The 14,573-nt window shown below is 40.4% G+C and overlaps 1 protein-coding gene across 1 annotated transcript in view; it reads left to right on the top strand.

Annotated features, from left to right (window-relative positions):
- The window catches only part of LOC310634509 (protein SIX6OS1), a gene marked incomplete at both ends in the record, with an annotated part of 40,465 nt that extends 27,058 nt beyond the window's left edge, over nucleotides 1–13,407 (top strand). Inside the window, 3 exons of the mRNA XM_083352933.1 lie at nucleotides 9,681–9,819; nucleotides 12,853–12,910; nucleotides 13,217–13,407. Of these exons, the coding sequence (XP_083209059.1) occupies nucleotides 9,681–9,819; nucleotides 12,853–12,910; nucleotides 13,217–13,407 (388 nt within the window). The remainder of the gene's footprint in view (nucleotides 1–9,680; nucleotides 9,820–12,852; nucleotides 12,911–13,216) is intronic.
- Between the last annotated feature and the right edge of the window lie 1,166 nt (nucleotides 13,408–14,573).

The raw sequence follows: 14,573 nt of genomic DNA, 5'->3' as shown, positions 1-14,573 counted from the left end.
TGAACTATTTGGATTACAAATATCTATTTAACCAGGACTCTAAAGCTATTTGCAGAGAAAAGAAGAGAAGAGAAAAACTCAAATCTTTGGCCATCATGGAACAGAGACATGTAGAAAGAACATATCAAGAAAACATAAATACTCCACAGGAGGAGATATATAGCATCCTGCAACTAATTCAAACAACAATGATTTTAAACCACAAAGAAATTCAAAATAACTTTGAAAATATAAATCAATCTATTTCCAAGTTAACTCTATAACAAAAATTTTTCCAGAAAACAACAACAGAGAAGGAGCAGATAAAACAGATAAGTGGATACAAAATTGAGAATAGAGATTTAAAGATGGAACTTAACAAAACAAGAAAACATGATTTAATCCTAGTGGGGAAAAATCACAAGAATTGAAAAAAAACAACTTATCCCTTAAGATTACAAAATAAATCTGACGACAAGAAAACAGATTGGATTAAATGGACTCTAGAGATGTTAGGAACATCGGAGAGAAATGAAATGATAAGAGAAGCGGAGAGAAAGAAAAAGAAAAAGAATTTCAACAAACATGGAAAGGCAGAAGTCCCGTACAAAGACACTTCATTTGATTTACTTTTATATCTACAGTAACATTTCTGAACATATGGAAAGACCTTTTGACTCAGCAAAATACATTGATCAAGAAAGATACTGGGCAAAGGAAAAAGACTAAAGTGGAAATCAAGAAAATAGATGATGGGACCTACCAGAGACAATACTTAAAAAGAATCATTTGTTTGAATATGGTTTAAAAAAGTAGAAAAGATTTGGACTATATATATCATTCTAAGAGAGATGAATCCCTTAACTAATATAGTATGCTTTCTTCCATTTTTTATTCTATTTCTTGATATGAGTAATATAAAAAAGTTGAAATGGCTTAGATAAAGGAAATGTTTTAGGTATTTAAATGTGATTGAATTTAAGAAAATTATAATGGATAAAAAAAATTTGAATAAGAGTTAAAGGACTAGAGGACTAGATGTATTAAATGCAATATTTCATGATTAAACATATTTTCAATTATGGTTAAAAAGAATAAGAAATCTTGGAAACAAATATATAGTAGCTTAGGAGGGATATATATTTCAAGTAGTATATTATTTTTTATGTTTCTTTACTCTTGCTCTCCTTTCTTTTTTACTGTTTTATCTATTCCTTAAGAAATATAAAACTGTTGAGATGGTTCATATGGAAAAAATAGACTTAATTTTTTAAATGTAATTAATTTTTGAGAAAATCTTAACCAGTAAGAATACTTTGAATTTTGTGGGAGAAAAAAAAATTAAATAAGGACTGTAACAGGATCTATGATAAGGCAACCAGAATGATTGGATAGCAGACAACTTTGTCTCCCAAAAAGTAGAGAAGGGAACTAGGGGATTAGCCATATTGGATTTAATTCTAACAGAGATGAAATGATAGAAGGTGTTGAAGCCACAGGAAGTTATCATGCAATATTGGAATTCAAACATTCTGGAAGCACAAGCAGTAGAACACAGTCAAACTAGAGTCTTGGACATTAAAAGAGCTAATTTCAATAAATTTAGAGAGAGCTTGGGAAGGATTCCATGGATGAGAATCCTAAAGGGGAAAACAACTCAAGAAGCTTGGGAAATTTTGAAAAGTGAGATAATAAAGGCCCAGTCTAGCACAATACCAACAAAGAAGAAAAATAACAACTCTCAAAAGAAACCAGCATGGCTGCATAAAGAACTCTGATAAATTGAAAGATAAAAAGGACAAGTATAAAAAGTGGAAAGAGGGGCACATAACTAAGGCAGAATATCAGCAAATAGCCCCTGCCTGCACAGATGAAGTAAGGAAAGCTAAGGCTCAAAATGAACTAAGGCTTGCAACCAAAGTCAAAAATAACAAAAAAAGCTTCTTTCAACATGTAAAAAAGAAGAAAAAAAGTTAAGGAAATGATTGGTCCATTAGTGGGGGAAAGTGGCAAGAAGGTGACAAGCAACAGGGAGAAAGCAGAAATATTTAACTCGTTTTTTGCATCTGACCAACCTATCAAAAACAGTGCCATAAAAAACAATAGAAACACAAGTTAAGATAGGCAAGAAAATGGTAAGTGAGCACCTGTCCAGCCTAGATTTAATTTAATTTAATTTAATTTATTAATATTTCTATACCGCCCTTCTCCCGAAGGACTCAGGGCGGTGTACAGGGCAAGAATAAAACACAGATTTACAAAAAATAAAAGATAATTAAATACATGCCCGATAAAAATACAATTAATACATGGTAAAAACCCCAATAAAAATAGTAAAAAGACCCCAATAATCCCCCCTCAGGCCAGGCCGGCTTGCTCGAACAAGTATGTTTTCAAGTCGCGGCGAAAGGAGCGAAGATCGGGCACCGTCCGGAGCTCAACCGGTAACTGGTTCCATAGCTCCGGGGCGCCCACAGAGAAGGATCTCCCCCTGGGGGCCACCAGTCGACATTCTCTGACCGGTGGCACCCTTAGAGACCCTCTCTGTGGGAACGCACAGGGCGGAGGGAAGTAGATGCCGGCAGCAGGTGTTCCCTAAGGTACTCCGGACCCCTGCCATGTAGGGCTTTAAACACCATTACTAGCACCTTGAATCTCACCCGGAAGACAACTGGCAACCAATGCAGCTCACGGAGCAGAGGTGTGACATGGGAGTATCGGGAGACTCCCAACACAACTCTCGCGGCTGCATTCTGTACCAGTTGGAGCCTCCGGGTGGTCCTCAAGGGAAGCCCCATGTAGAGAGCGTTACAGTAGTCTAGACGAGAGGTCACGAGCGCGTGAGTGACTGTGCATAAATCATCCCGGCTTAGATAGGGCCGCAACTGGCGCACCAGGCGAACCTGGGCGAAAGCCCCCCTAGTCACAGCCACCATGTGCTCTTCCAAGGTGAGCCGTGAATCTAGGAGGACTCCCAAGTTGCGAGCCCTATCTACGGGGGGTAATAATTCACCCCCCATAGAAAGAGATGGAATATCCGAATAGACCCGGGATGAAGGTATGCAAAGCCACTCGGTCTTGTCGGGGTTGAGTTGAAGTCTGTTCCTCCCCATCCAGACCCGAACCGCCTCCAGGCAACGGGACATCACGTTGAGGGCATCACTGGGGTGGTTTGGGGTAGAAAGAAAAAGCTGGGTATCATCAGCATACTGATGATACCCAACTCCAAAGCCAGGAATGATCTCACCCAGCGGTTTCATGTAGATGTTGAACAGGAGAGGCGAGAGGACCGACCCCTGAGGAACTCCACAAACGAGAGACCTCGCGGTCGACCTCTGCCCTCCTGTCAACACCGACTGTGAGCGTCCCTGGAGATAGGAGGAGAACCACTGTAAGACCGTGCCTCCCACTCCCAATCCCCTGAGACGCCGCAGCAGGATACCATGGTCAATGGTATCGAAAGCTGCTGAGGGGTCTAATAGGACTAGAACAGAGGAATGACCCCTGTCCCGAGCCCTCCAGAGATCATTCACCAGCGCGACCAATGCCGTCTCCGTGCTGTGCCCAGGCCTGAAACCCGATTGGTACGGGTCTAGATAATCCGCTTCATCCAGGACCAAAGGGAGCTGGTGCACCACCACACTCTCAACAACCTTCGCAAGAAAGCGAAGGTTGGAGACCGGACGAAAGTTGTTCAATACAGCTGGGTCCAAGGCAGGCTTCTTGAGGAGAGGCCTCACCACCGCCTCTTTCAAGACGGCAGGGAAGCTACCCTCACTCAAAGAAGCTGATATAACTGCTTGGAACCAGCTGAGTTCAAATCACCAGGACCAGATGGATTACACCCCAAGGTTCTCAAGGAACTGGCAGGTGTGATCTCAGAACCACTGAACTATCTTTTTCAAAGATCCTGGAGCACTGGGGAACTTCCAGAGGACTGGAAGAGAACTGATGTAGTTCCCATCTTCAAAAAAGGGGAAAAAATGGATCCAGGAAATTACAGACCTATCAGCCTGACCTCAATACCTGGGAAGATTCTGGAAAAGATAATCAAACAACAAATCAGCAAACACCTAGATGCAAACAAAGTCATTACTAAAAGCCAACATGGGTTTGTCAAAAACAGATCATGCCAGACAAATTACATTCTTTGACCAAGTGACAAAATTAGTGGACGAGAGGAATGCTGTGGATCAATGGAACTGCTAAGCACATTGGTTTGTGCTTAAATTGTAAGCCGCCCTGAGTCTTCGGAGAAGGGCGGGATATAAATGGGATTAAAATAAAAATAAAATAATGAAGAGAACGGGAGGAGTGACATGATAGCAGTGTTCCAATATCTAAGGTGCTGCCATAAAGAAGAGGGAGTCAAGCTATTCTCCAAAGCACCTGAAAGCAGGACAAGAAGCAACGGATGGAAACTAGTCAAGGAGAGAAGCAACCTAGAACTAAGGAGAAACTTCCTGACAATTAGAACAATTAACCAGAGGAACAACCTACCTCCAGAAGTGGTGAATTCTCCAACACTGGAAGTTTTTAAGAAGAGACTGGACAGCCATTTGGCTGAAATGGTATAGGGTTTCCTGCCTGAGCAGGGGGTTGGACTAGATGACCTGCAAGGTCCCTTCCAACTTTATTATTATTATTATTATTATTATTATTATTATTATTATTATTATTATTATTATTATTATTAAAAGAAATATATTGATGTGATTATTATTTTTAGGAATATTGGGAAAATATATTTAATTGTTATCTATCAAAACAATAAGAATTGTATTAACTTAATGTTTGCAAAAGAGGACATTTTGGAGAAAAGAGGAAATCAACTAAAACAATTATGTGGATTATGTATTATAGAAATCAATTGTTAGTGATTGTTTAACAAATGTAAACCCAGACAACACAATGTTCACCAATTATTAAGTGATTTATGTTTTTAAAAAATCAATAAAATGGGTTTGTCAAAAACAGATCATGCCAGACAAATCTTATTACATTCTTTGACCAAGTGACAAAATTAGTGGACCAGAGGAATGCTGTAGATATAATTTACTTGGACTTCAGTAAGGCATTTGATAAAGTATATCACAACCTACTACTTGATAAGATAGAAAAATGTGGGTTCGATAGCATCACCACCAAATGGATTCGTAGCTGGCTGACAGGCCATACTCAGCGTGTGGTCCTCAATGGAACTGCATCTACATGGAAGGAAGTGTGTAGTGGGGTGCCCCAGGGCTCTGTTCTGGGCCCAGTGCTCTTCAACATCTTCATTAATGATTTGGATGAGGGGATAGATGGGGAACTCATCAAATTTGCAGACGACACCAAGTTGGCAGGAATAGCCAATACTCCAGAAGATAGGCTTAAAATACAGAAGGATCTGGGCAGACTCAAACACTGGGCGCTATCTAACAAAATGAAATTCAATGGTGAAAAAAGTAAGGTTCTACATTTAGGCAGGAAAAATCAAATGCACAGGTATAGTATAGGGGGTACCTTGCTCAATAGTAGTAACTGTGAGAGGGATCTCGGAGTCCTAGTAGACAATCACTTCAATTTGAGCCAGCAGTGTGCTGCAGCTGCCAAAAAAGCCAACACAATGCTAGGCTGCATTAACAGAGGGATAGAATCAAGATCACGTGAAGTATTAATACCACTTTACAATGCTTTGGTAAGGCCACACCTGGAATACTGCATCCAGTTTTGGTCACCACGATGTAAAAAAGATGTTGAGACTCTAGAAAGGGTACAGAGAAGAGCAACAAAGATGATTGGGGGACTGGAGGCTAAAACATATAGGGAACGGTTGCTGGAATTGGGTATGTGTAGTTTAACGAAGAGAAGGGTGAGGGGTGACATGATAGCAGTATTCCAATATCTCAGGGGCTACCACAAAGAAGAGGGAGTCAAGCTATTCTCCAAAGCACCTGAAAGCAGGACAAGAAGCAACGGATGGAAACTAGTCAAGGAGAGAAGCAACCTAGAACCTAGAAACTTCCTGACAGTTAGAACAATTAATCGGTGGAACAACCTGCCTCCAGAAGTGGTGAATGCTCCAACACTGGAAGTTTTTAAGAAGAGACTGGCCAGCCATTTGCCTGAAATGGTATAGGGTTTCCTGCCTAAGCAGGGGGTTGGACTAGATGACCTCTAAGGTCCCTTCCAACTTATTATTATTATAAAATATATTACAAAAAATCACAAAAGGTGATCACGTGACCCTGGGACACTGCAACCGTCATAAATATGAATCAGTTGCCAATTTTGATCACTGGGGATGCTGCAATGGTTGTCAGTTTGAAAAACAGTCATAAGTCACTTTTTTCAGTGCTGTTGTAAGATGTGATGTATCTCATTAATATGGATTATACTTGCTTGATCAAGCACCAATTCTAGGGCTGTGCAAATTCTTTGAAATAGGTTCTTTGGAATGCATGACTTTTTTATTGTTAAAGCAATTTGTCTGTTTCCAAGCTTGCTCAACTGTTGTGAAAGCTGCTTCTATTGTCTCATCATACTTTGGATGCAAAGCCTGTATGTTCTGGAATAGTGAGGGCAAACCTTTTAGAGACCGAGTGCCCATATCTAGGGCTGCAGAGTGATTTTGTGCCCCCGCCACAGCCGATCCGGGTGGCATAGGCCTTTTCCAGGCCTCTGGAGCCCAGATCGGGCTGCTGGTGTGCCGCAAAATCGCCTCACAGCCATGGATGCGAGTTCCAGAGGCTTGGAAAAGGCCTCTGCCGCCTGGATAGGCCGTGGGGGATGGGAGGGCATGAAATCGCTCTGCAGGCATACCTGGACTCACGCTGGCAGGTGCCTCCACCATCCAGCCTGGATCTGCTGAACTCTTGGAGCTGCTCCCTGACTCCCAGTGCAGAGAGAAAGAGAGCTAGAACGCAGGCGCACGTGGAGAGGCGGAAGGGAGCTGCCTGGCCCCGCCTGCCTGGCCCTGCCTCCGCGTGCCTCCTGTGGCACGCATGCCATAGGTTTGCCACCACGGTTCTGGAAGATCTGGTTCAAAGGATTTGCAGAGCCCTAATCCCTGCATCCTATTGCTATTGCTATACTAGAATTATGTCCCATAATACTTTAGGTTGCTCATGGTAGCATATTTTTTATTTATTTATTTCATATGTGTAACAGAACACAGCATTAATGTAGAAAATTTAAAAAACACTATATAAAATGTGCTTCAAAGTATAAAAACAGAACAGCGAATTATTTTAAAAATGCACAATATGAATGATGAGTAAAATTATGAATAAAATTAAATTATATATGAGCATTTACTAGAATGGCTAAGCCTATGGCCAGATATTTAGATCATTTAGCTATTAGACAACATACTTAGGTAATATACTTAGGGATCTCCCTTCAATTTATCCCCTCAACAACCTTCATGAGAGATTGGGTTGAGAGATATGCACTGGCACAGAGTTACCCACTGAATGTCATGATAAAATGAGCCTGAATCACAGTGGTTCCAGTCTAGCACCTTTACCATTATATTGCATTGGTGAGTTGCAGCACTGCACATATTGGAGTGAGGCAAGAAATGAATTAAGTATGAATGACTTCTTGGGGTAAAGTGAGGTCTTCTTTTTTTCCTTCTCAATAGATCCTACAATGCTTGGCTCTTCACCTTGTTATATCCTACATCAGATCCCCAAGTTCTTAAATTGGCCACTGGAATATTTTGCCTCTCACCCTCTCAGTTCATAAATTTGTTTTTTTATTGTCTATTTGGGAAACCCCTTCTAGGTGTTGAATTTCTCATGGGTCCACAATTTCAGGGAAATAAATCAAATGATGGGTTGTAGTTTGGTATTCTGCTCTCTGTATTTTACAATTTTTCTGACATTGATGCTAAAAGCTGATATACAGCTATGTGACTGGGAATATAGCAGCATGCATTTCTCAGTAATGTACTAGTATAATCACCAATGCTATATACCATCTTGATTTTTATAAAATATAATTTTCTATGGTAGGAAAAAAGGCTGACTACAAAGAAAAGGAAAACAAATCAATGGATTCTGCAGTTATATCTCAAGTTAGTTTAACATCTTGTTATATTGTTTTATTAAATGATTTTCAATAATTTTGAAAACCAGATATATGCTAATGTTATTTGAGTTGATGTTTGCTGCTTTAAATTCCTTACATTGTACTTTTTTGGAAGGCAGTTGGTTGAGAAAAATGCTCTTCATATAACATTCCTGCACAGAACACTAACAGCTTCAAATCTATATGGGTAGATTTCTCTCTGAAGAAACACTTCAATTCTTATTCCATCATTTATTTATTTATTTGTTTTTATAAACCGCCCTTCTCCCGAGGGACTCGGGGCGGTGTACAGAGGAAGGAAGGTATACAGATTGAACAATAAAAAACAATAGTAAAAACAAACTGGGACCCCAATTAAAGCTATCAGGCCAGGCCGGACTGCTGGAACAGGAAGGTTTTTAAGTCGCGCCGGAAGGTGCGGAGGTCGGGGGCCATCCGGATTTCGGTTGGTAAGCTGTTCCAGAGGGCTGGCGCACCCACTGAAAATGCCCTCCCCCTGGGGGCCACCAGCCGACATTCCTTGAGCGGTGGCACCCTGAGGAGGCCCTCTCTGTGGGAGCGCACAGGACGGTGGGGTGCTGACATTGGCAGAAGGTGCTCCCGTAGGTAGTCCGGACCCATGCCATGTAGGGCTTTGTATGTCATTGTTAGCACCTTGAACTTCACACGGAAGGCAACCGGAAGCCAGTGCAGCGCACGGAGGAGAGGTGTGATATGGGAGTATCGGGAGGCTCCCAAGAGTGTCCGTGCCGCTGCACTTTGCACCAGTTGAAGCTTCCGAGTGGATCTCAAGGGCAGCCCCATGTAGAGAGCGTTACAGTAGTCTAGGCGAGAGGTCACAAGGGCATGGGTGACTGTACGTAAGGCATCCAGGTCCAGATAAGGCCGTAGTTGGCGAACTAGTCGAACCCGGGAGAAGGCCCCCTTGGTCACAGCTCCTATGTGATCTTCCAGGGAGAGCTGCGAGTCTAGGAGGACACCCAGGTTGCGGGCCCTATCAACAGGGGGCAGTAACTTGTCCCCGATGTTAAGGGATGGGACGTTCTGAATATCCTGGCTTGAATATCCAGCCATTCAGTCTTGTCCGGGTTCAGTTGAAGCCTGTTCCTCCCCATCCATTCCCGGACCGCTTTCAGGCAGCGGGACATCACGTCGAGGGCATCACTGATATTGTTTGGAGTTTATGTATTGGTTTTATAAATTTGGATAGTGTTTTGGGTTGTGAGATGGGTGGCATATAAGTACATTTATGAAATAAATAAATTTATATCTTACAACTTCCATATTATTGCTCCAAAAGTGATTGTTGACAAAATTTAAAAGCCCTGAATATATTTGTGGTAGTCATGGTTTCCTCAAATATGATACAGCAGCATTTTCTTAAACAGGATAGGCAGACAGAAATTTATACTAAACCTACTGGATGTTATTCTTCAACAAGAGATGAAGATACTGCAGCAACTCCAGAGCCTAACATACTTCCAAAGACACCTGACTCTGGTGGGATGAGAACTCCATTTGAACTGTAAGCATTGTTCAAATTCTGCTTTTCTTCAGGATCCTTCTAAAGAATTATTTTTAAATTCCACTTAATATTTATATCTTCTTCTCTTTCATTGTACTAGGTTTCCACCAGAAAGTGAAGGATTACTGGCCAAGTCACCTGCTTTTTCTTTTCTTTCTGGATTTACCTCAAAGACACAGTCACCTGCATTTCATTTTTTTGATTTTTCTGCATTTGGAACAGAGAGCTTATTAGATCAGGTAATAATAAATGTTTAGTGTACTTAGCTATTTTTTTAGGCTGATTAACCTATTCACCAGGAAAGCTTGGTGTTTTTGTTAAAGATTTAGACTAGAATTGACAATATTCAGGTTGAAATCCTAACTTGACTATTCTTGGATAAAAGAGGGAAGAATAATCATGATCAGGACCTAGAGTTAAGTGGAAGAAAACCAATATAGAGTTGCCAAAGCCAAGGAACAGAGAGCAAAAGACCTGGTTGATGCATACAGACCATGATGTGACTTTGGTCTTACCACTATAGTTTCCTCCTGCCACATTTCTGGTCACCATTCCACAATGCTCCTTACTGGATGGTACATTATCCCTTACTGGATGGTACATTATCCTTTCTTGTTTTTCTTCGCTTCTCATCCAAGAAGCTTCTTCAGCTCTGACTGGATGGTGGAGAATGGAAGGATTTATATCCCTTACAGATAGCTGGTAATTTGCATTCTTTTAGAGAATTGTTGAGGACACTTGGAAGGTTTTCTGTGTTTTCAAGGTCACCTGAGTGGTGCAAGTGGGTGTGGAGTCTTCTTGGAACTACTGAAAGGACACCTTGTAGATTGGAGATAGAGGAAGTCAAATCCCTCCCCCTCTATTAAGGGCTGTTCAGTTTTCACATAATGGCCTCTTTGACCCTCTTTCAAACAGCGGTCCTCTCTGTCCAAATGTGGACATTGCTGTATTCGAAAGAGTGGCCTTTATCTTTTAAATGCAGATGGTTCTCCTATGTTGTGCCATGCATTTATGAAGTAGTTTCCCCCCCCCCAATGTACAGATCTGCACATGTCTCACTGCATTGTACTGTATATACTACTGTACCTTAGTTTGTGTCTGGGTGTTTTATCCTTGGGGTGAACAAACTTTTGCCTTAGTGTATTCTTGGGTTTAAAGGGAGCACGTATGTTGTGTTGGCTAAAGACCCTCCTGAGCTTTTCAAATATTCCTGCAATTTATGGAATGACAACATTGTTTCATTTATTGTTCTTTTCTGTTATGGAGGAGCTCCTGCAGGGTCTTTTTGGGGCTTTGATGAAGGCCCATTTTGGGATAGCTACACATTCTGAGGGCCTCTTTGATGTGTTTTAGGTTTTTTTCTTTCCCATCTTTGCTGGTGGGCCAGCCTTCAGCTTGGTGGTGTAGGGTTCCAATAACTCCCATTTTGTGCTCCAGTGGGGTGAGAATCAAAATGTAAATATTGATCTGTGTGTGGCAGTTTTCTGTAAACTCCAATGTTAAGGCTTCTATCTTCCTTAATGTGTATTGCACAGTCCAGGAAGGCTAGACTATTTTCTTTAACATCTTCCTGTGTGAATTTGATGTATCTGTCCACAGAGTTGCAGTACAATGCAGTACAATGCGATGAGACATATGCAGATCTATACATTGGAGAAACCAAACAGCCACTTCATAAATGCATGGCACAACATAGGAGAACAAACCCATCAGGACAAGATTCAGCAGTCCATCTGCATTTAAAAGACAAAGGCCACTCTTTTGAAGTTAGCAAAATCCACATTTTGGACAGAGAGGATTGCTGGTTTGAAAGAGGGGTCAAAGAGGCCATCAAATTGAACAGCTCTCTCTCAATAGAAGGAGGGATACGACATCATCTATTTGCAGTCTACAACAGGTCTTTTCAGCAGTTCCAAGAAGGCTCCACACCCATTTGCACCACTCAGGTGACCTTGAGGACACAGATAAATCTCCAAGTGGTCTAAACGACTCTCTGAAAGAATGCCAGTGACCAGCTGTATGCAAGAAATTTAAGTACTTCCATTCCCCACTATCCAGTCAGTGCTGAAGAAGCTTCTTTGGTGAGAAGTGAAATGTCTTCAAAGAAAAACAGGGAAGTCCAGTTGCCTCTTGAAAAAGCACCTTTGGGGCAACTATGACCTTGATGACTGAGAATCTCCATAGACAGATGGTACATTATCCTATTTATACTAGATTATATATGCATGTTAGCATTACTGTTTATGCTATGCTCGTGTTCTTCATTTGACTTTATTTATATCCTGTTATTGTGTTCTGTTCAACGTGCAGTTACAAAGATTCAACTCACTTAGTTGAGAAACTCAGTACACTCAGTTCTGGCAATAGATTGATTGGTTTTGATGTGGTCTCGTTCTTCACCAAAGATCAAGGAGACCACATGAAACTAATGAATTCATCAGCATAATTCAAGAAGACATTGCTATATATTAAGAGGGTATTTCCTGAAGATACCACAAACCTCTTCCATCATTGCTTCATGTCCAGTTACATACAATAGAACAATGAATTTTATGAGCAAAATGTGGGAGCTGCCATGGGGAACCATTTTAGCCTAGGCATAGCCAATTTCTACATGAAGAAATTCAAAGGGCATGGGATATTGAACCCTTAAAGGCATCCATCTGGCTCTGGTATTTGAATGCCATTTTTGTGATCTGGAGTCCTGGTAAAGAAGTCAAGAAATCCTTAAAACATCTGAATAGCCTTCTCCAGAGTGCACTGTTGGATGATCTGAAAGATGACCTGTCATGGAGAAAGTCTATATATGTGGTCACTAAGAGTAAATAGTAATTTGATGGAATAATCAATCAATCAATCATTTAGGAAAACTATGAGAATACAAAGGATAGGATGGAAATGCAAATAATTATTCCTGGTGCATAGGACATGCTTAGAAAGAAACTAAGAGTATGGGACCACTAATTAAGCTGAATAATTCAGGTCAGAAAAATAACCCCACATAATTAACTACAGATTTGCTTCCACAAGCTGTGTTGATCATCTTTAATTTGTTAGAGAGGTATTAAACACATTTAAAAACAAGTCCTGTTACAGAGGTTCTCTGATTGATGCTGTGACATCCCACCCCCCACCCCATGAATAAAGCTAATGAGTTCTTCCTTGGTATTATTGAGTGTGCCACTGGCTATGCTCTTATCTCATTTTATATCGTATTTGCCCATACATATACCTACTGTGCCATTTTCTAATGAATTCACATGGTCTTTTAGTCAGGTGAAAGCTGCTCTACTGGAAATATAAATCCAATTTCTCCACACAAAGATATTGGTAAGTTTTCATAGTAGAGATATGTTGTGACTAGCTGTTGTCTATTCATAAATTACTGAAAGGCATTTATATTGAGAGCCAGACTATGACTTTACTCTTTTAACAAAAATATTTAAAAAAGAACTCCATCCAGGAGCTAATGCCATTTTCCCAATTTATATGTTCTGGAGAATTTCAAATCCAATATTATGATTAACAATGGTGTTATCTTTTGTTTTTTATTTTAACAATGGCTTATAATCTATATTCATATGTTATTGATATATACTGTATCAAATGTTAATTCAGAATATTATTCTTTTCAAGGAGATTTCTTTGGAAAAATGGATAATGAAGACTCATTTACATTTGCATTTCCAACACTTCCTTCTGCTCAGGTTTTTCAAGATGGGAAAGAAGATTTTAATTTTCCCTTTGCTTTTGGATCTTCTGAGCAATCCACTCTAAAAGGTTTTCAATCTGCCTCAGAAAACAGAAAGCCATTTTCACTTTTCTGAATGTATCCTTAATTGTGTTGTAATATTCTACATAAAACAAGAAAAAATAATGGAAGAAAGTGAATATAAATATTTTTAGACATGTTGACATGTTTTCATTCAATTCTTTTTCAGTTTATAAATAGCTCTTCTTTAAAAGGTTAAAGGCATCTATTCTATTTGTTTAAGTATGTAATGTGTTTTATTGTGGGGCATACAGGGTAAGCTTCTAAATTTGTTTGCTGATATTGACAAAAGAATGAACTGTTTGTTTCAAGAAATGTAAAAGCAGTTTTGGTGAAGTTTTTATAGTTAATAATGGCAAAGTTGTTTCCCTTTGTTCTATTGATATATTTAAGATTATATTGTTACACTGTTATATATTTCACATATAAGCAAAATATTGTTTTGAACATTTTAAAACATGAATTTTTAGAAAATGTTATAGAATAAAACAATTTAAATTGAAATTAATTTTATATCACCATATTATAACTTCACATTTCTTCATATCTGGAAAGAAGGGACATTAAAATCACTTCTATGAACTGGTCTATTTTCAAGACAACAAAATATGATCCAATTAGCCAACAGATTATGGGATAAAGCAGACATGTCAAACACAAGGCCCGGGGGCCAGATCCGGCCCGCGAAGTGGTTTCATGTGGCCCCTGAAGCCATCCTGGAAACAGTGAGGGAACGGCCCCCGCTGCCTTGGCCCTGGCCCAGAGACCCTCCTTCTGCCAGAGACCCCCAGATCTGTCCCACTCCTGCCCAGGCCCCCATAGGCACCCTTGATGCCAATGATGTAGAGCTGGCCACGCCCACCCAGCAGGCCATACGCACTCTAGCCACGCCCACCCAGTAGGCCATGCCCACCCTGGCCACACCCACCCGGCCCCCTGAGGGCAACCGCAATGCTGATGTGGCCCTCAGTGAAATTGAGTTTGACACCCCTGGGATAAAGAAATCAACACATCTCTTTAATACTGCATCTCTTTTAATTAGTTTATCGTCCAATCAAAGGTGCTAGAGGGAGAGGCAAAGCAAATCACAAAATACGTATTGGAATCTTGCAATGCAAACTTTGCCCCTTATGCACTGGTGTGTAATTTTACAAGGCTAGTGAAAATGGGTGGTGTGAAAATGAGTGGTGCTTATATATCATAATGACATTTGAGGATTTT

The sequence above is a fragment of the Vipera ursinii genome (genome assembly GCF_947247035.1).
Source record: "Vipera ursinii genome assembly, chromosome: 1".
Lineage (NCBI taxonomy): Eukaryota > Metazoa > Chordata > Lepidosauria > Squamata > Viperidae > Vipera > Vipera ursinii.
The sequence above is the reverse complement of the archived record's forward strand: the minus strand, read 5'-3'. Positions and strand labels throughout refer to the sequence as shown.